General features: G+C 40.6%; 1 protein-coding gene across 6 annotated transcripts; it reads right to left on the reverse strand.

The window, feature by feature from the left end:
• Positions 1 to 12: 12 nt before the first annotated feature.
• On the reverse strand, positions 13 to 20041 carry phf1 (PHD finger protein 1). Of its 6 annotated transcripts, XM_071468724.1 has the most exons (16): positions 19806 to 20040; positions 18297 to 18415; positions 17561 to 17639; positions 17261 to 17342; positions 16474 to 16560; positions 15337 to 15431; positions 14654 to 14802; positions 14069 to 14164; positions 12157 to 12225; positions 11717 to 11840; positions 10336 to 10403; positions 9610 to 9747; positions 7463 to 7541; positions 5881 to 5996; positions 5113 to 5199; positions 14 to 3554 (listed from the first exon to the last, which is right to left on the reverse strand). In XM_071468724.1, the coding sequence occupies exons 3-16, from the start codon at positions 17636 to 17638 to the stop codon at positions 3095 to 3097; spliced, it is 1728 nt and encodes a 575-aa protein (XP_071324825.1). In that variant the 5' UTR covers position 17639; positions 18297 to 18415; positions 19806 to 20040; the 3' UTR covers positions 14 to 3094. The 6 variants fall into 6 exon arrangements, with proteins under 6 accessions (XP_071324830.1, XP_071324829.1, XP_071324828.1 ...); XM_071468729.1 differs by lacking the exons at positions 18297 to 18415; positions 19806 to 20040 and adding an exon at positions 16926 to 16995 and having other exon boundaries at positions 13 to 3554; positions 17561 to 17618; XM_071468728.1 differs by lacking the exons at positions 18297 to 18415; positions 19806 to 20040 and adding an exon at positions 16890 to 16995 and having other exon boundaries at positions 13 to 3554; positions 17561 to 17618.
• Positions 20042 to 21736: the final 1695 nt, after the last annotated feature.

The raw sequence follows: 21736 nt of genomic DNA on the forward strand, positions 1-21736 counted from the left end.
ATAGATAAAAAAACACATTGTATGAGGTGAAACATTTTTTTTATTATTCATGTTACATATTAGGTGTGTCAATGCAGAGTATACATGTACAAAGGTAATTTCTCCAAAAATACATCAAACTGAACATGGACTTGACTACTTATCAGAAAAAGAAGACTACCTCTCCCAAAATAAAGATTGTTCCTCAATGTTGATGTCTTTATTTCCTCCTATTTTGTTTTAAACTAATCTGGTAGAGTTCCACCTCAAGTACAACCTATAACGAGCACTTGACGGGTATAGACATACCATAGAAAACACACAAATACATTCATCACCATCGCCTAGAAAGGTTCAACACACCCCTTCCTAATAAACTACAGTCAAATAGCCACTGAGGAGGATGACGAAAATTGTAATGCAACATCATTTCACTGGCCTGAAATGTACGCATAGGTGCAGGAGATAATTCAACAGAGAGGTCTGTATTGAAATAAAATCTGAGTTTTGCATTGGTTTGATTATAACAGTATAAATGCTGTATTTGTCTTTTTTTTTCAACTAAACCTGCAATACAGTCTTTCTTTAAAGATAAAACTGACAAATGTATATGTTGTGTGAGTTTTATCGAACAGACTGCTGAAATAAACCTCTGTATAAAATATAAACTCTGAAACTTGCACCACAGTATTCTAGATTTATGTAACCTGTTTGCACAAAGATAAAATCCAACATCATCGCCCCCAAAAACACATCTGAGGAGAACGGACATCGTCATCAACATTGACCATGCTGCCATGTTGCACCTTTCACATCACATCCTGTTGGACTCCGGAAGATACGAGTTTGAGTTAGGCTGTAACTTTGAACTGAGCAACAGCAGCAGAGTGGCTGGACCTTCAGCTGATCTTTATGACATTTAACACTCATCAAAAACAAAAAGTGCATTCTTTCAAAATAATTTCCATTCTGATGAATTCAAACAGACGTTTCAGTAACATACAGGCTATATTTCTTTTTTTCGTTGTTGGTTTGGAATGTACAGTTAGATCACAGTCCTGATTAAAAACGCTATTCAACATCGTAACTGGTCGTCATTTACCCACGTGGTTGTATCGGTGAACTGACAAGGAGCCATCCTCTTGTTTTAGTAGAAATATGGCCTCGTTCATCTGTCGTCTGATTGACCAATCAGCAGGTACACAACCCATATAGGCACTATGCAACCACGTCAAAAAAATAAAATAAAGTTATTCGGTCATAGCAATATATTGTGAATATATAATTCTATCTATAAAACAAAAGCCCTCTTGTGGCTCCTATTTCTAATACATATAATAGTCTAAATGTAAATTATGTATGACAAAATCTAACATAACAAATAAGTAACCTCGTAATAACATGTATACAATCTTTTATTAACATACTGCCATGAGAAAAAATACAAAAACCTCCAGAGGATTTGTTGTAAATGTAGTCAAAGTAAGCAGCAGATGAGTGGCCTGGAAGAATCTAGGTGAAATCCTTCAGCAGAGTCCTGAAGCGAGGCATAAACTCCCTCCTGTGTGGCCAAAACCCGTTAAGACCAGCTCCGTCTCTTCCTGGCCAATAAAAGGTTACTGCTTTTTGATGAGCAGCCGTCAGCCACCACCCAGCTGTCATTGTGCCTCTCACTGATGACGGCCCATTCATCACCGCTAATCTGGGCTAATTTTCTCACTCAACTCCACGTGAGCGCTAACCACCAGTTGACGAATGAGCAGTTATAAAAGTGAAGGCCAACGGAAGAATGGTGCTGGCTACTGGTTGTTTGGCTCCCTCATCACTTGGATATCAACATTGAATGCTATCAAAAGCTTTTGTTTTTAAATACATATTAATTTTGTTGCATTAAAATAACAAGCGAGATAAATTTAATTTTAAATATCCACTAAGCACTAATTTCATGATGTGAGTCAGGTCTTGATGTCTGGACTGTAATTGGACTAAATTTGGTTTAAAAGTGAACTTTTTTAGACATCTAATTTACAGATACTCATTATAACCACTGTAGAATTTAAATGATAATAATCCCGACTATACAAAACGTAGTGATTAAAATGTTGGACTGTAGCTACTTCTTAACCTTGACCTGTTTCCATCCTTTGACTTGCAAATCATTAATGCGTGGGTACTGTGGGTACTTGTGTTACGCAATTCATAATGCCATTCAAATGCATTTCGTACTACAGATCACACTGAATTGAGTTTGGAATGAATTTTCTTTTAAATTAATTATTATTATTATAAGTCTGTGTATTGAATCTGAAACTACAGCCAGGAGACAATTAGCTCAGCTTAGCATAAAGACAAGGATAAGATAGTTATGCTTTTTATGATTTTTTTTCTTAACAGAGGCTCTTGTATCACAATAACTTGTCATTTTTACACTTTGGTTTTTGTACGAATTGAAAAAACAACTTCTATGACACTTTAGAGGCAGTGCTAGATTGGATTTTTTTACCTTTGGCAGAGCCAGGCAAGTTGTTTCCTCTTCATCAAGCCTTTATGCTACGCTAACTGTCTTTTGGCTCTATCTTTATATTCACCATACAGAGAGGAGAGTGGTTTCATATACTTATTCATTTAAATGATCTGCATTCTGTCTACATGACAAGCAGTGGAGGTTTGCTGTTTTATTTGTGGTAGAATCAAAGAGTTATAAATTGAGCATTAAAAAGCAGTGATCTTTTGTTTTTCGTAAGTTCTTTTACAGTGCTGTTACTCATCTACAGTAAGATATGAGTACAGTTTAAGACATGTTCTTTGACAAATTATCAGGAGGTTTAAATACTTTCTCTCATCACTGTAAAACATGATAAATGCAAAGGCATATTCCAAAGTTAACAGTACAAATATCAGAGAAACACTAGCAAAGAGGGACATTTAGTAACGAGTACTGAGGTTATAATGAATAGAGGTGATACTATCAGAGCAACCTGGATTTTGCAACGTGTAATGATTTTTTTTTCCTTTTTGTTTTGTTTGTATTTTAAACACTGCCACATATTACATACACAGTATTCCTGTGGCAACTGGAAAACAGTCATTGTGTCTCTTGTTTACTCTCCTCGTCTCAGTACAAACTCACGTTCTCCCACTCCACAAGGTACTGAACCTTCCCGTCTGGTGTGACACGTCTCGCCAAGATCCTCACTGCCTCCCCTCCACCCCAGCTCCTGGCCACTGTCCCGCTGCCACCTCCAACTCCCATCCCTCCGCCTCCTCCGCCGCCACCTACTCCCCCTCCCCCTCCACCTCCTCCTCCTCCTCCGCCTCCGCCTCCTCCTCCTCCACCACCTACGCCGCCCCCTCCGCCCATGCCGGCCTGGTAAGGAGGCAGATCACGTAAGATGAGGGGCTCCAGCTGTTTCTGGCCCGGCTGGTGTTGGTGCTGGTGGTTGTGTTGGTGGTTGTGTTGGTGGCTGTGTTGGTGGCTGTGATGGTGCTGGTGGAGGTGGTGGTGGTGATGGCTGCCATTGGAATTGAGGGGGTACGGGAAGCACGGAGGTGGTAACCTGCAGGTGTCCTCCACACTAGACAGACAGAGACCGACACAGGAGTCAGGAACAGGCACTGATTCATCTCATTCCAACAGGTTTAATTTATGAACAAACATACTGCAATACTATATAATCACTAGAAAACACTATTGTAAATAAAAAACTACCCTTGCAACATGTATGGCCTCAACTATTTTTCCTCACTGTCAACATAAAGTAGACTAAAAAGCCAGTTGAGAAAAGAGAAAAAATTGTTCTGATTCATATTTTTTTGATAAGCAATGAAGCAAATATACTTAGACTCATTGTTTTGGTTTCATTGCCGCAATTTTACAGCTTTGGCTCAGTCTCACTGCTTTCATCAACCCTGTTTCCTTTGCTTTGGCCCAAAAAAACAAAAGCAAAAAAACACACTACACTACCTGCCAAGCACCAACCACCAGACGGGAACAGTTAGCGATCAGCTTTGTGAATATAGTGGTAGATTTAGCGATTACAGGTCCAGATGTTTCCCTCAGTTGTTGGTGAAGGCCACAAACAGAAGTGAAAGCAGAGTGAACATTGGACTTGGGTTTGTTGTGTGGCCAGAAACACGACTCCAAGTTAAAGCTAATGTTGCTCCCTGTCTGCTGGCTGTGTAAATTAGCTACTGTTTGCTAACACGTTCCCCATACCAACTTTATAAGGTGATACTGGTGTATGTCAGTGTTGTGTTTACAGCACCAACTCTCCAAAAATCAATGAATGCAGGTTTAAACTGAAGTAACTCAATCATGAATATAAAAACTACTGAGATAGACTCCTGAATGCAGATTAGCAGCCATAAAAGAGATCTGCTGATCGGCATTTCAATATGTGACTGCTTCACCAGAGAGCTCAAAGACGCCAAAGTCAGTGGAGGAAAAGTCCAAAATTATCTCAAGAGTCAAAACAAACAGTCGTGAAAAATTCTGACAACATAATCTGATTAGACACAGTGATCTCAAGATGAGGGACATACAATATAAAATATATATGTCGAGGCTCGACAAATGCACTACTGAAAAAAATAACCATATCCACATATCCTTACAGTTCCTATTCTGTATTCCTCAAGAGCTGAGGCTCAAAGGCAGCAACTAGAGGGTCAGTTGGTGCTACAATAGAAGCAGCTGAAGAGCATCTGATACTTTTGTGCACAACTCTGTGGGTAGCCTGTTAACTTGGTTCTGTAATTGTAAAATTGACTCTGTTCAGCTGCAAACAGTAAAATATTTGCTCTGCTTGAACAGCACAGCCTTCACATGTAAGTCTGGATGGATGAAGTAAATTTCAAAGGAATAACATTTAGAAACCTTACATTGATTAAATAAACACAGATATGAAGTAAACCAGTACATATTTAGTTACACTGATAAAATACTACTACTACTACTACTACTACTGATGTTAATAATAATAATAATAATAATAATAATAATAATAATAATAATAAGTAAATACAATATCTAAATTTTTATAATTTCATAATCTATATGTTGCCCAAAGCCCCACATTGCATGTTACTATGTACATGTGTAGCAGAGTTGTGGGAAATGAGGATGAGAGAAACCTGTTGTAGTGATGGAGATTCCTGGACAGTGCAGTATTTCCATTGTAGGTGGTGTGGTACAGGGCATACATCCGTTTGGGAGGAGAGCTGATGGTGGGATACACACGGGATACAGCTTCAATCAAAATTACATTTTCAACCAGCTGCGTCTCAAATCAGTAGAGAAGAGTTTCATCTGCGGGTTCAGGGTTCAAGCATACCCCCTTGAGGTGTCTGGCCATGCAGATTGTTTAGTTTCAGTTTATTTACATAAGTTCTGAGATGCAGTATCTGCTGCCGAGACTTCAGCTGTCACACCAATGCAACAGAGGCGAAAAAAAAAAAAAGTTTTGTTTGTTTTGGTTACATGATTCATTTCAAATCACATTTGAAAAAGTCTCTGCTTTCATTGGAAATAATTTCTATCAATGACATAATACCACCTCTATCGTCCCGGGGCGGTGACAGAAGTGGAAAGCTCACAAAATCTGCACTTATAACAAATCGATCTGCATCATGTCACTTCCTAGCACAGCAAAAATAGGTGATTCTCGCCTACAGCTGGCTAAGGCTAAATTTTATCACAAGCATCACAAGCCCTCCTGATGGATTGGATTCCTATAATATTTTCTATAGTATCCTATAGTCACATAGCACAGTGCCCCCTACTCACATCATGCTTCAGAAGCTGTGTGTTAATTGTAATACAGGTGGACTGAGCCATTGATCCTTCTCATACTGATTAATAATGTGTCACCACAGAAACCAAAATGGCACAACACCCCTTACCTCAAGTTAAGCTCCTCCTCTGACTTCCTGGAGTTGTAAAGGCCGGCCCCTCCCATGTAACCATGGCAACATGGCAGCAGCTCAATGGGGTTGGCAGCAACTGGAGGTGGACAAGCCTGGGCACAGGAGAAACACACAGATCAGCTTGTGTCTGGATGCCAACATCATCACAGGAGTCAGTCAAGCTCTGATACCTCAGTGCTAACTCACGTGTCAAGTTCATTCTGCATATGGAAGGTCCAGTTGTCCAATAAATACATTTACATGCACATTGAAAATCCGAAAGAAAAAGATTTGAGTTAATATACATTTAGTTTATTTTTTTTGTCTTCTTAAAAAAACAGAGAAAAGCTTGAGTGACATGTTCATGCATTACCTGAGGGCAGAAATGTGGAGATGTGTCTATAAATCTACTAATTACATCAACGGCTGTGAATCACATCATCTTCAGGCTCATCAGACACAGCTGTAGGATGCCCTGCATAAATGTATCACCTTCATAGCACATTTCATGGAGCTTACTGGTCGGTGAGGCTGCTCCCCTGACGCACTGACTCATGAGCCATGAAAAGTAAAAACACCAGAGCATCATCAGGGCCATCAGTCACTCAAGACGTCATGTAGGGTGGACGCCATCGTCTTATCGCTGGACATATGGCATCACCCTTTGCCCTTTATCGTTCCCTTCTCTAACAGTAGTATTAGGATGGGAGATTATTATTCAGTGGCGTTAGTCCGCATCTGTGCCTTTAAATGGATGTGCTCTGTCAATGCTGCACTGTCAAGGTGCCAACGCCACCTGGCCAAACTGTAATCGACTGCAAAGTGCATTTGGAAGCGATCCCAGTCTACGCATATCAGCATTCCTTCCCATCTCACTTTCCCCACTACAACGAACCTGCTCCTCCAAGAAGGACGGAGATTAGCATCAATCAGAGGAGCACAAAGGGGCCTGGATGTGCCAGAGTGAAAACGAGTGCTCCGTGGAGCGTATTGTTCCAGGATTACTGTATGTGCACACACACGTATCAGAGTGATGTGTAGGAGGACGCAGTACAATGAGCATTCACGGTTAAGAATGCTGTGTAAAAATAGTACCCGCCACATGTGATGTTGCCTGTTTTGGTGTGATCCACTGGGAATTGGGTTTGATGATCATGATAAACGCGCAGCTGAGGTGCAGATGTTGATGAAATACATGAGCGGGTTTTTGTGCAGCCAAGTTTGTGTTTGAATTATACATTTTAACCGAGCTAAAGACACAACAACAGCTCGTCTCTCGCGTGCTACTTCTGCCCTAACCATAGACTCTAAAGCATCAGCAGGCGAGAAACATACAGCTAGAGAGGGAAGAAAAATACTGAGGCACTGAGCTGCACTGGGTGTTAACAGACATGCAGACTGATTTAGACTGCAAAATGAAGCTTCATCACAGCGCCTGACTGACAGGTTATTTGGATCACAGAAAGCTGTTTACCTGACTGCATAAAAAAAAGAAAAAAGGAAAAAAAATAATAATCAGAGAGGTTTTGCGGCCCAGACCTGCCCCCCTCCCCTCTGAGTCGGAGACAGAGGCACTGACCTGTGTCTCTATGATGCGACGCTTTGATTTACGTGACTCAGGCCCCCCCACTCTCCTCTGGCAGGGTAGTGACAGCGGGCTGAAGTGAACAACAACAACAACAACAACACATAAATTAATACAGAAACACACACATATAGTCCCAAAGTGCAATGTTTAGTTTATTAGCTTGACTCTGTAAAGATCTACCGAAAGGTGTAAAACACAGGAAGCTGAGAGAGGTGAGATGATGCACTGAAGGATTGTAATGTGTTATATTAGCAACACATTTTCAGTCCAAAACATCACCAGCTGAAAAAGATAAGACAGACATAAAACACTTCTTCTCTACAGGTTCTTCTCCCCAAAATCCTCCTCATTCCCTGTCAACTAAACTTGTCTTGTTTATGAAAATGAGACTGGGGGTCTAAAACCCCCCTAGAGGCTCAAACATCTATTACAACCAACTACTGGAAAATGCTGCATGGAATAGGCAACATATTCATTTTTACACTATAATTAGAGCTGTACAAGTAGTAGGAACTTAAATGTTTATTTTGCCTTTAGGGTGGTGCTAAAGAAAAGACCACAAAGTCATTCAAATCAAAAGGATCCATCCTCCCATTGGCACAAATGTGTTCAGTAAATTGACTCCGGCCTCTTTACTGTGAGGTATCGTGTGTACAGAGCTGACATTTTGGCCTGAGGGTGATACAAAGAGGAAAGCTTATGTAGTGTCTAATCTAAAGTGGTTTTGTCTTCTGAGGAGAATTAATGTGCTTTGTGAAATTTATTACAATTTTCCTATTAGATTTTGATATTTCTCTTTGCAGTCCTCTATGTGTTAATTTTGGCCTGATGGTGGTGCCACAGGATCAAAGACATTAGGATTCATAAAATCCCACAGCACATCGAACCAAAACCTGATGTCATTTCAGTATTTTGTGTACAAAGGTGGCACTTCCAGCTGACTATGGTAGGAAAAGAAAGGTCATAAAATGTACAAAATAGAAAATGTTTTTCTGTAGTACATAGATAGCCACAGATTATTTATGGAAAATCTTGCTATTTGTTTTCGAAGTTAGTTAAGGCCATGTCATGGACCACAGTGTTGGTCAAAGGGAAATGTTGTTGACTTGTTGTCACCAGGTTTCTATAACCATAAGGAATCATCCTGACTATTATCATCATCCTGATCCTGAATAATATTACTACTATAATATTACTAATATTACAATCTATTTCATGGCAATCTTGTATTGACAAACTGATTGGTTTACAACGACACATTTAGCCCTTGATGTTAATAGGAATAAAAACCGTTTGGTTCAGGTATAGAGCTTTTTTCTAACCACTGTGACTCTTATGCACCGTAATGCTGGTTACCTATTACCTAAAGAAGCTCTGCTTTTTTCTATTAATTTAGATTTTTCATGTATGACGGCTTTTTATATTGTTATTCTAACCTCTTTTACTCTCTTGTCACTGTGTTTTTTATTCTCTTGTTTAGAAAAGTGCTTGATGCTTACTTGTTTTCAATACATTATACTGAATAAAAGGCATAAAATGACATGAAATTAGACATTTGTAGTTTTTTCTTATAAAGTTTGATCTTCTTTATAAAGTGAAGGAGATGTAGTGTACGTAAAAACTAATACACACTGATTGTGTACTTAGTTTGAACTACTATAACCCTGCCCACTTGTTGGACAGTAAAAAAAAAAATGAAGTCATTCCAGTTCACTTTCTCTTGCTGGCTGCTGGAAACTCTGGTCACTTGAAAAATGACTAACAATACGTATGAATTGTTTTTATAAAAGCACCCACCCCCATACACCCACATCTTTAATTCAGCCTGAATAAGCAGCAGCTAAATGCTAAAAATGATTCAAAATCAAAAGTGTGTCTGTGTGAAATCTGCAAACTACAGGACACGTGCACACACATGTGCACACACACACATACTTGCAGATGTACATACGTAAGCACCCGGAGGAGAGTTTATATTCTTTTAGTAGAATATTATGACACTGCAACTTTAGCTGGCATATGAAAACTGCAGTCCTTTGATTCCTGAGTTAATTGTTCATGCATAATGACTATATGGCCTGTGGGAATCCCAGAGCTCTTATTGAGATAAGAGCTGAAAAGAGAGAAGCTGTCCTTACTCTGACCTTCTCCGGTGTGTGATGTTGATAGGTGGGTCGGTGATGAGGGGAGACGAATCGGACGTCAGCGGAGGCGGGGCTCGGACCTGAAGCCCAAAAAGACACTTCTTCTTCTTGATCTCCTTTCCAGAGACAAACCTGGAGAGCAGCAGAGACACAGAGGCAGTGAGTCTGGTCTGGTGTTATTTCTTAATAATGATTATCACCTTATAAGTGTGTTTTCTTCATTGCTTCTCTTTGATGCCAATAAAGAAATCAAAGATGTGTAACAAAATGAACTTATTCCCCAAATCAAAAAGTAGACTCAAGAACATTTCAAAGGTAGTGACTGTGTAATTCGGTATATGTAATTAGAGCAGACTTTGCCTGGAGAAATTTGCAGTTTTGTAATTGCAAGGTACTTTGCAAATTTTCAATGAAGCCCAAACTAAAAGCAATTAGGCCTCTAGACTGGTTATTGTGATTAAATACCTGTGACTTGTGTCCTCTTCTAAAAAGACCAAATAAGCACCAAAGAGTGTTAAATTTCATCTGGTCTAATTGGCAGTTACATTTTACTTGCTCTTTATTCAAAGTCACACATTTTTCCCTCGCTCATTTCAACCTGCATGTTCCACATTAACGACTACGGAGCACTAAGAGGACCCCTCTATTCATGGAGTGCTACTCATCGATCCCGTCATGTGTGGCCAGTGTTTATTCCTCTCATCATATGCGATGACTTACCTGTCCTTGTGGGAGTTCAGAGCGTTGAGGAGATTGTGACAGCGGTCCTGCTTCGGCGTGTCAGAGAGCTGGAGGACAGACAGGAATGAAAAATCTAAACGTGTGTTTACACAGTGAACAGCCATCAGACAGAAAACCTTTAATGCATACAGTCATTTTCTCTTAGAGACTCTGAGAGCAAATGTGTCGATATGGAAATGTGCTTGTTGTTGCCACGTGGCTGAAAAACTCTGCTGTCATGTCACGACAGAGCAAATAATGCGTTTCATAATGTGAAAACAGTTTAAAGGAGAAACCAAAACCTCTGATACGTGTAGAGGAAATATTCCCTCTGACATCTCTCTCAGTCACCTCTACCTTCATCTTCCAGTTTGAATATTTGTCAAAGCGCATTATGTTTGCCAAATTCTCAAAGTGTCCTAGAGCAGTGATTCCCAACCAGGGGGTTCTGACTTGTCCCCCAGGGGCACACGGAAAGATGACACGTTGGTGGAAAACAAACAAGCTAATCAATTGGTGTTACTGTGATCTTTACTAAATTGTACTGACTGCAGAACACAAGCCTCCCACCAGCCTTAGTCAGATGCAGCACTTGAACACCACTGTTGCTGGCATCAGGAGTGTATGACAAACTGGTTAGCAAGTGAGCACAGAGGTGGAAATAGTTTGCTGAAAGCAATGAAATTGTTACCTGACAAAAGGCTATTAATTTACATTTGAAATGGTTAAAAGAAGTGAATAAATGGATTTAACAGTTATCATAAAAGTAACTGTCACTAATGGATGACGTAGTTAGCTAAAAGCAATTGATAAATAATTGAAATATAGCTGAAAGTACTGGATAAACAGTTGACATAGTTAGTGAAGAGTAACTGATAAGTTGTTAAAATATTTAATCAAAGTTAATGAGTAGTTTGAAATACTTTGATAAAAGTAACGGAGGCTAATAGAAGCTAATGGAAGCTAAAGGAAGTCATGGATAAAATAGCTAATAATCAGAAAAGGCCAAATTGACCAAACTGGTCTAATTACCTCTCTTTAAAGTATCCACTTTAGTATAAGTATTAGATTATATCCACTTTAAAATCAATTGAAATGAACACATTTGCAACACAACAGATGGTGAGGGCGCCTGAGCTCATCTGATAGGACTGTGGGGGTAAGTCAGCCAGAAAAAGGTTGGGAAACACTGTCGTGGATCATTACCGTCTAATTCTTTGACTTCTTCTTGTTCCCCTTTAAGCTTACGTAGAGGTCATACTTTTTTAAACTTTAAATTTTACTTTAATAGTGGTTAATAGGATTTATGTCTCAAATGCATAAAGGCTGGCAGCATTTCACATCATTTCATCATGGTGCTTAAACGGGGAGATATCAATACCGCGCCTAGGAGCAACGAGTCCCAATTCTCATTGGTGAAGGACAGGATTTCATGGTCAAAATCAAAGTATTTCCTCTTGCAGCACAGAGAGAGATGGTAGAGCACTAAATGAGCCAAATCCACCCTGTATTAGAAAAAAAGTAAGAATTAGATCATAAGAAACAGGTAAAATACCAAAAAACTTTCAGAATATTTTTTCAAATGTCATATTTATACCACATTGTTATTATATACAGCAATATCTGTCTGTGCTGTGCTGTGTGACGTAGAACTACTAACACAAGTTTTCTCCCAAACTATACATGGAAATGTAGTGAAAATGGACTTTTAGGACATGAAGAACAAAAATAAGAAAGTAGAAGTAAGTCATAATTAGTTGTTATTACATTAGTTATATTTTGTTGTAAACATGTCAGTAAACGTGTAACTGTTAACATCACCAGGTCATGGGTAGTCTTTGGATGGTCTCTGGTCCCTTTGTACATACAGAGCACTGGAACTGATAAAACCTAAAACAGATACATGGAGGAAAAAGACAGAAAATCAGACAGGTATAATGTAATGAATGAAAAATAACTTTGTGAGCTTGTTTGTCATTGTTGTTTTTTTTTGTGTTATGTTCTTTGTTTTATTCTCACTTGCAAAGTCATTGCTATATTCTTTTAAGTCTGTGAAACCATTTGTAACCAAATGGTTTCACAACCAAAACAACCAAAACAAGTATATTTTACACCTTGCAGACTTCTTATAATGCCTGTATTTTTTCCTTTGTTTCTCTTTTTACATTTCTTCTCCTTTACTTTCCTTGCAATCTATATACAATATGTCTCTAGATATTTTTTTCATATAAATCAACCTGAACTGAAAATAAATGGACAGGTGAATCTGTTCCGCTGTAATAACTTTCTGCCGTGGGTGACCCTGAAACTCAGCTCGTACCACAACAACGTTGTGTGCATCCGTCCTTCTGCATGTGCGTGTTCGCAGAAGGTCACTGGGAGAGATGAAGCGCAGACACAGTATGACGGCAGCACATGCTTACTATTCCAACTGTGAACTCAGTCTTCACTCTTCCTCCATCACCTGCTCAGCAGATGTTGTACCAATCCGGCCTCACTCTCCCTGACTGTCAATCTAAATCTAATCCCTCCTCCGACCCCCTCCCCCCTCCCCCTTCCTCACTTAGACAGGTTCGGCAATAACACGGTGTCAGGGTGGGTGTAAAACCCAGTCGGCTAACACAGATGGTTAATGACAATAATAACTTGATGGGTGGATACATTTTATTACACGCATGAACCTATCAAACTGCACCGCGATCAGCAGCTTGCATATCCACCCAGCATCATATCTGAACTGGTACAGTAGTGGAGAGATGATACGTCTGCTCTGCTGTCTGTCACTGTCCCTTTGCTCCGAGTATGTGAGGAGCTCTTGTCCTTGTGGCGCGACACAGTGAGCACATTAACATGCGCACTAATAATTTAGTCTTAAGCCAATTAAAGCAGTTCTCTGACAAGTGAAGCTGTCAAGTAGACGTCTTTGTCTGATCATCTTCATTACCAGAGTGAGATCTACTGCTGAGACACTTAATCTACACAGGAAATTGATTAACAACAATTTTGATAATGGATTAGTAGTTTATTTTTTAAATTAAAAATGGTTCTAGCTTCTTAAATGCGCTGCTTTATGTGACTGTATCCTGAATATGTTTGGATACAACAAGCAATGCAAAGATATTACTTCTTACTCTGAGAAACTGCATTGGATGTTTTTTCATTATTTTCTGACATTTTATGGACCAAATGATCAAAGAAATTATCAAGCTATTATTCCTATCATCATCCAGCCCGAGTAAGTTTCAAATTGGAGTATATATATATATATATATATATATATATATATATATATATATATATATATATATATATATATATATATATATTAACCCAGTTAGCACAACTGGGTTTTTTGCTCAGTCTGTCCTGGATATTGTCCCCCAACCAAGAAATAAACGACATGTGGTGAGTGGTAGACCAATAACAGAAACTGATCAATGTAAACCAGGTCAACAGAGAAATCACATGTCTCCCATGAAATCCAAATATTAAATCATTACTGATATACTGTCAAGATATCATTGGCTGATATTGGCTGCTCACAGATATACTGGTATCTGTGTTTATATTGACAGTGTTGATAGTTTCACAGGCTATACTTTGCAGTATATCATTAGCATAATTTATTCACTGGCAAACCAATATGATAACATGTATTATAGAGACTGAAAGACAGATTTATAATTGCTGGTGTGAAGAAGTGCAGTATTAACATTAAAGCTCAGTGACGCACCTGTCCCCATACAGTAATGGCTTGGCTAGACACTGCGTGCAGGCCTCGTGAAACCACTGACCGCAGCTTCCACACTGTAACATCTTTAGGTTCCACCTGCAATTCAACACCAAGAAAACACCAAGACACTTTAAACACATGACTGAATTAACGTTTCTTACATCTGTCACCTGACAAGTCTGCATTTATGCATAATGTAAGAGGGCTGTGGGCTGAGGAGCGCAGCTGCCTGACACTTCACGTTTCATAAGCTGAAATGTTTCTTCAGGTGTAAAACTCCCGCCGGGTCCAACCACTAATGAAGATATGGCGGTTGGGAGTTTGTTTTATTCTGCTTTAGATGCCAGACAAGTGGAGTTTGCCAGCAAACATTACTCAGATATTATTCAATGAAAGTCAAAACAAACTCTAAAAAAAAAAAAAGAGAATCCTGCTAATGCTGTTTGACTCACGTCTGATTCTCTGCATGGAATTTACAAATAATCCACAAGACGACACTGACATAGATGAGATCAAGCGCTGGGAGGAAATGTCTCACGTGAGCAGTACATTCAAACTTAAACTGGCCTCTGCAGTGTCACTCACTCTCCAGGTCCGGCACAGTAGCAGTAACACTGTTGCTGATTGGTCAGATGCTGCGGGTCCCAGTCTAAAGACGACAGCTGGTAAGGGAGTCGCAGCTTCATAAACTGCATGAGCCGGGCGAAGCGTCCCCGTTTGAGGGCCCCGCCTCTCTGAAAACACAATTTTAAGATAGAGCTGATTGGTTGGTGACCCCTCAAATCGCTGTCATGTCACAGCAGCGAGGGAGACGGATCACATTCGTTGGGCAGAAGGCAATTCATCTCATTTTATTGTAGGTCAGCTGTGAGAGATAGTGTCCGAGGCAGAGGAAGTCTGGACAATGAGATATGGACATTGACCGATTGACAATTAACTGGGTGCTTTCTCATCTCATATCTACAGAACTGGAGCACATGTGATTGATTGACTTTAAATGCACTTCTCTCAACTTCAGTGCAGTTTTTCAGCCTCATAACTATTGATTGTTCATGATTTCTTGGACACAATGTAGAACATCTAATATTGAAGTCAATACTGAGGGAATTAGTGTGCTTTTGCCTCAGATAAACCCATTACCTGCCGTGCACAACAGTGTAGTGGCAGTGAAGCTTGATATATTTGACTGGATTTCTCCCTATATTACACACTGAATGTTTTTTTTTTCTCTCCCTCCCAGTGCGAGACGGAGAGATTAGCAGTCTGACCTTGGTTGCGACTGCAAAGACACACTGCCGACATATCCACGAATCGCTGTCAGCTTCCGGTTCGATGGTTGGCGTGTGGCACTCTGGATGATAACCTGTAATGGGAGGAGGAGGCAGAGCGTTTAGTTCGTGTTTACAAGACAGACAGCCGGAGTGACAATAATGGCAAAGCATCTCCATGTTTAGTGCTCCACTGGTTTGTTTCAGTGGCATGCAAAGTACTTTACTATAACATTTGCATCTAGGGAACAGGAAGTATGTTTGTCGGCTTTTTCCTTAAAACAAACTGTCAGCAACCCTGTTTGTTCGACAGAGCCGCGACGACGCGATGGTAAACTCTGCTGCCATTTCCTGCTTGTGCATCCCGGTGCTGAGCAAAACTTCTTCCCGCTTGCACTTTAGTTTATTTTATGTCACCACTTTTAAAGCCTCCCTCCACTCAAATATGTGTTTTGCTTATTGTTACTTCGCTTGGATGTTTGACTATCTCTGTGCAGGATGGTGTATGTGCAGAGTTTGACACCAGAAAGCTGGTTTCAGGTTTACCCACTGAAGAGGGAAAGTTCTTTATTCTGTGCTCATTTTAAACCTGAGATTAAAATGTGCACATAAGAGCATGATTAACTTGTCTGGAAGCGAGTGCACATATACTGAGAGTGGATTTTATAGGGAAGTAGGAGAGATATATAATATATATGTTACATTATATATTATGTTACATTAATATATTCATATATTCTGTGTTTTTCAATGAGAGAGAAGGTGCAGATGTAATTTTGAGAATTTTTTACTATAACTTTCTTGTGGAAAAACCATATCAGACAGAAATTATTATTCCAAACATCCAAAAGTATTTTTAGATGTCTTGAAGTATATCTGGGGATCTTTAAATTAGTAACAGCATTAAAGTCTATGAATAAAGTTCCATGTATATCATCGTCTTATTCATTTTCTATCTAGTCAGGATTCAGGTGCAACAACTCATATCTATTACTTATGATACATGGTTTTCTTTTTTTTTTTTTTACAAAAAGAGCAACACTGTTATTTACCATACTATGTCAAATCTTCAAGGTCAGTGCAGGAACGGTTGGAGAACCACTGTTTGACAGCGTATGATGAGGCGTGCTTCCTTACCGTGGCGACATTTAAGACAATTTATGAGGGGTTCTTTAAGAGGCGGAGCGTCACAAATACAGCAAACTTCTTCCACTCCAGCAGCAACTGAGGCAAACACAGAAAGACAGAGAGAGGCAGGGGAGGGGAGGAAGTAAGTGTGCGAGAGGAAGACAGTGAGAGAGAGAGAGCAGTCAGTGGCATTAATTTATGTATATTGATTCACATCCTTGCCACCTCATTGATTTCAGTGTCTCCTGCACCCTTTCAGATTTCACTTCACTTGACAGGCGGATATTCAGCATGGTCCTAACAAGCGTCCAACTTCCACCCTTTGCTTGATGTTAGGTGGAAGAGGGGGCGCCATTTCCCTGAGGAGTCATTATTCTAATAAATTCATAAATAGACTCTAATACACCAATTACATCTCAACGTGCCTCCATCAGGATACTCAGAGCTCTCAGCATCATAACCTTGAACGTGACTGTGTTCTCTTCTCTGCATTTTTCTTCTTTTTTTTTTTTGGACGACAATTGAAAGATCCTGAGAAAAAAAAAAGGTAGAAAAAATTCAAAGTTTTAAGTTCACTGTGGGAGAGAATCAGAAAAGTGTTCCTGCAACTCCTCAGGCAAAGTTTCAGAGTGGGAACAAACACCTTTAATGTGAGTTCAGCTCAGCGTCTGTGCATTCAGAAACCTGAAACTAGGTGCATTTTTTAACCCAGGGTATACAAAGTGCCCCCAACAGGAAGCTATTTACTCTTCTAGCTGAGAGGACGAGGGAGAGGGAGAAAAAGAGTTCTTCTTACACGAGTGAATGTCCTTTCTCAGTACCCAGAACTCCGAGTTGTCCTCAAATCTCACCAGACAACATTGCTTGACTCCATCTACCTGAGAGGGAGATAGCAGGTGAGCAGAATGATTGACAAAACTAAATGGAAGTCTTTTCAAATCCGGGTGAGCACACACACACACACACACACACAGACACACACACACACACACTCTGACTCACACAAACACACTGCGTACGCACACTGAGAAGTCTCCTTCTGTCACACACACACACTCACACACACTCACACAAACACACTTCCACATGCACTTACTCTTTTCACATTGCCGAGGTACAGTAGTCCATCACTCCATCGAGCCAACACATCATCTCCTTCACTTACTCCCCCCATCCTGAGGAGAGAGACAGAGAGGGGAGAGGGGAGGGGGGGAGGAGGGGGGGGAAGAGAGAGCAGGGCTCATGTGAAATGGAAATCCGATTTATTCGATGAATACTTTGCTGCCATTGCTGACAGAGGGGTTTATGGCCCCGGCGTTTGCGGCTGGCTCTCAGACAGGCGGGCTTCGGTGCAAAGGGGTTAAAAATCCCCCGCCTCCCCAAAACACCCCCCTCCTCCTTTAAGACTAGAGCATAACGACAGCCTGTATCCACCACAGTGAAAGATGAGAGTGAGTACACAACCAGAGAGCAAGACAAATGATCACTGCACACATGAAACACTCACACACACGCGCACACACACACACACACACACACAACACTGCATGATGACTGCTGCAATACAGTTTGATTGAATGAACAAAGATCACTGTGCAGCTACTTGAAGCATCTGCTGTGCACTTTGCTGTTGTCTTCTTCTCTCCCAACATCTTAAAAACTTGAATAGATGCAAGAAATGACTGTGCAGGCATCATCTGCACGCCGAGCATTTGTTCCAGTGCATGCACTCAAGTCAAGACAGACGCAGGATACATAACAGTGTCTGTAGCCGTTTGTGCATCAAAAGGAAATCAGGCAAATTGTACAGTAAGCTGGCCGGTGAAGGGTACCTGTCAAGTCGAACTCCTTTCCGTCGGGGTCACAGTGATTCCTGGGCAGGCTGGACATGAAATGCCCTCATCTGCTGTGGATCTCCGCTGCCCAATCACTGCCCGCTCGGATGCGCAGCCTGCGTGTTTGCAAAAAGTGGATGATGTGCATGTATGTCCCTGTCTGAGCCAAGCGCCTGTGTGTCAGTCAAGCCGTCAGCGAGGAGGAGGAGGAGGAGGAGGAGGTGGAGGAGGAGGAGAATGGGGGGGTTGGGGGGGTGGTGGGGTGGGGGGTGGAAGGCGACCGACTGTCCGTCCGTCTCTCAGCCTAGTTTGTCCGTCCTCCGCGATGCCGTTTCGTCATGTTCCCGTCGCTTTTGCTCTCTTGCGCCCCCCCCCCCACTCCTCCCGCCCCCCCCTCTCCGCCGCCACCTATTGATGCTATTAAAGCGGGTTTGTCAAAGCAGCACCGGAATCAAGCCGCCAGAGACGCCATCATCCCTGCCTCCCGCTCTCCGCCGACTTGTTGTGACGCAGACATAAAACACCGAGATAGAGTGGGAGGGAGATAGTGATGGGGGGGGGTCGGATCCAGAGGTGGCGGGGGCTGGGGGGCTGGGGTCCACGGCGAGAGCACCTTCCCGTCTGGGGAACTGACCCTAAATCGTTGTGACACGGTGGATGGTGGCGTCTGGGAGCGGGCGGGGGGGCGGCGCTGCGCTCCCCGCCGGAGGAAGCCGCCGCGCAGCTGCAGGGGCCAATTAAGCGGCCAATTAGTGAGTTTCGCCGCCTCATTAATTGGTCTGTAACAAGAGGGACCCGCCAAGTTTAGGGAAACCCGTGGAGGAAAGTTTGAAAAGTGAGCAGGCTGAGCTCACAGCGCGCACATTTACACTTGTCTTTATCAGCACTGATGATTAGCCTCCGTCTAACCACAGGACAGGGCTGGTTTTTCTTTATTAAAGGGAATATTTGAGGGATTACTGAGCATCGTATTATCTCTTCCGATCAAATTAAAAGGAGCCATCTTTAGAAAGACACTATCAATATATCACAGCGCACTCACGTGTATACTGAGGTCACTGTTTTAAATCTCACAAGAGATTGCGATTTTTTTTCACGTTAAAAATGAACACCATCATTTGTATTTGAATAAATCCTAAAACGGGTGGATCTGTAATCACCTCTCCTGTGCTCTTTGCAGAAAATACTTGGAAGTCAACTTCCAAGTGGACGAATACAACATCTGCAGGACAGATGTGGCAGGTTCATTTCTTCTCGCAGGACATCCGGGATGTCATTTAATCATTGCTCACACAAAACAAGCCCGGCTCTGATTCCACCAACTTCAGTCACACATCTAACATGAGCAGACTGCTGCTCAGTCTCAGCAAACACAGGTGAAATGCATGAATGTATGTCAGGAACCATAATAACTGCTTTAAACAAAGACAGACACCAGGCGAAGACTGCTTTAAGATAGTTACTGGGTTAGAGCTATAAAATGATAAGCACTTAGATTATACTCACAGTTCATTTGCTGTAGAACAATAACACGTTTTGCTCTTCCGGCTACAGGCACCTTCATCCAATCAGATTCAGGGTTGTGTTTGTTTATGTTTCCCTGTTTGTGTCTTTTCTGGTTTATTTACGTCTTACACATTACTCACAGCAGCCAGCCTTGTGTTAACACCGCCGTGCGGTTCAAAATGGCCCCTGGCACATTAAAAAGTGGTAAAACGCCAGTTCCCACCTGTTACCGCCAGGTGGCGACAAAATACCAGGACTACAACTGTATGTACCGCATCAACCTGTCAGTCTGAGGGCTGGTCAGGGTCATTACAGCCAGAATTAAGGTTGACACAAGCCACATATCATAGCATAGCATATCATATCATATCATATCATATCATATCATATCATATCATATCATATCATATCATATCATAGCATATCATATCATAGCATATCATATCATCGCATATCATAGCATATCATATTATATCATATTATATCATATCATAGCATATCATAGCATATCATATCATATCATAGCATATCATATTATATCATATTATATCATATCATATCATATCATAGCATATCATATTATATCATATTATATCATAGTGCAAATTATACAGTCACCATCATGGAGGTCAACCTTTTCTCCCAGGGTGAAAGGGAGCTCAGCGCAGGGCAGGACCACGCTACAGTGAATTTGAGTGTTACAATGCTGTCAGTATCCTGCTTGCTTAACTAAAGCTCTCAAATAAAGGTGATGGAGAAGAAAGCACAATATCTACCTTTCAAATGTAGTGAAGTGGGAGTATAGAGTAGCATACAATGGAGATACTAGGTAAAGTACAGGTACTTCAAGCACAGGACTTAGAGTAAATGCACTTAATTAAATTCCACCACTGCTAAAACAATTATTTAGCCTTCAGCACTCATGGATTTGAATATTGTTCAATTACCCAATCAGGAAAGACTACTGAAAACCAAGGCTGTGATTATTACAAAAGCTAATATCAAAAAGATTAACTATACAATTACACCCACACAAGAGTTTTTAAAAAGAAGTCATTAATATACACTGATATCAAGATGTAGCTCAATAACCACTAACCCTCCATTGTTTCACTGCTCCTGACTGAGCAACAGTGTCTGGTAAAATAAAATAATATATGATATTTTATATTAGTAATGAAACGCAAATGTTAACATTAGTTAGCTTGGCTAGCTTTGTTTTGCTATATGTACTGAATTTTACTCTGACCAATAAATATTGTATATTGTCTCTTTCACGCTGTATATATTACAAACCTGCTTACGGTTTGTGGTATAACCGCAGCTGTGGGCAAAATCTGGCTCTTCATGGTTATTATATATTATATTTACCCCCATCAACACAAGGTAAAGTCTTACCTGTTATAGTTTGCATCAAATATTTGCACATTTTCTCACAAATCTACTGTAGGTAGTGAAATGTAATACAAGGCTCATGTAAATCCAAATGAACATGACTTTGTCACATCTGATTATAATCAGTGATTTGCATCTTATACACAAATAGGCTGGCTGGGTGCCTTATAGACAAGATCAGCTGATAAAAACATTATTTTAAGACAATAACATCATTTAACATACACACACATACATTTAACCATGAATTAGACAGCTGACTGTCAAGTCTTGTAGTGCAACACAGAATAATCATTTTTTGCAGAATGAGTATAAACATGTGCCGTAACTCTATCAAGGGACAAATCACATCTGCCCTTGCATGCAATATTAAAACAAGCTGTTTTATAAATGTTTTATTTTTTATAGGAAATAAAGTAAGCAACAACAAAATCCTGTAAAAATGTATCAGTACAACTGTGGCTGTAAAACTACATTGTTCCCCCACTGAATAATACTGAAAAAAACTTGCCTATGGATGAACATAAATGCTGACC

This window comes from Trachinotus anak, unplaced genomic scaffold (genome assembly GCF_046630095.1).
Source record: "Trachinotus anak isolate AG129_WGS33_773 ecotype Australia unplaced genomic scaffold, CSIRO_AGI_Tana_v1 ptg000032l, whole genome shotgun sequence".
Taxonomy (NCBI): Eukaryota; Metazoa; Chordata; class Actinopteri; order Carangiformes; family Carangidae; genus Trachinotus; species Trachinotus anak.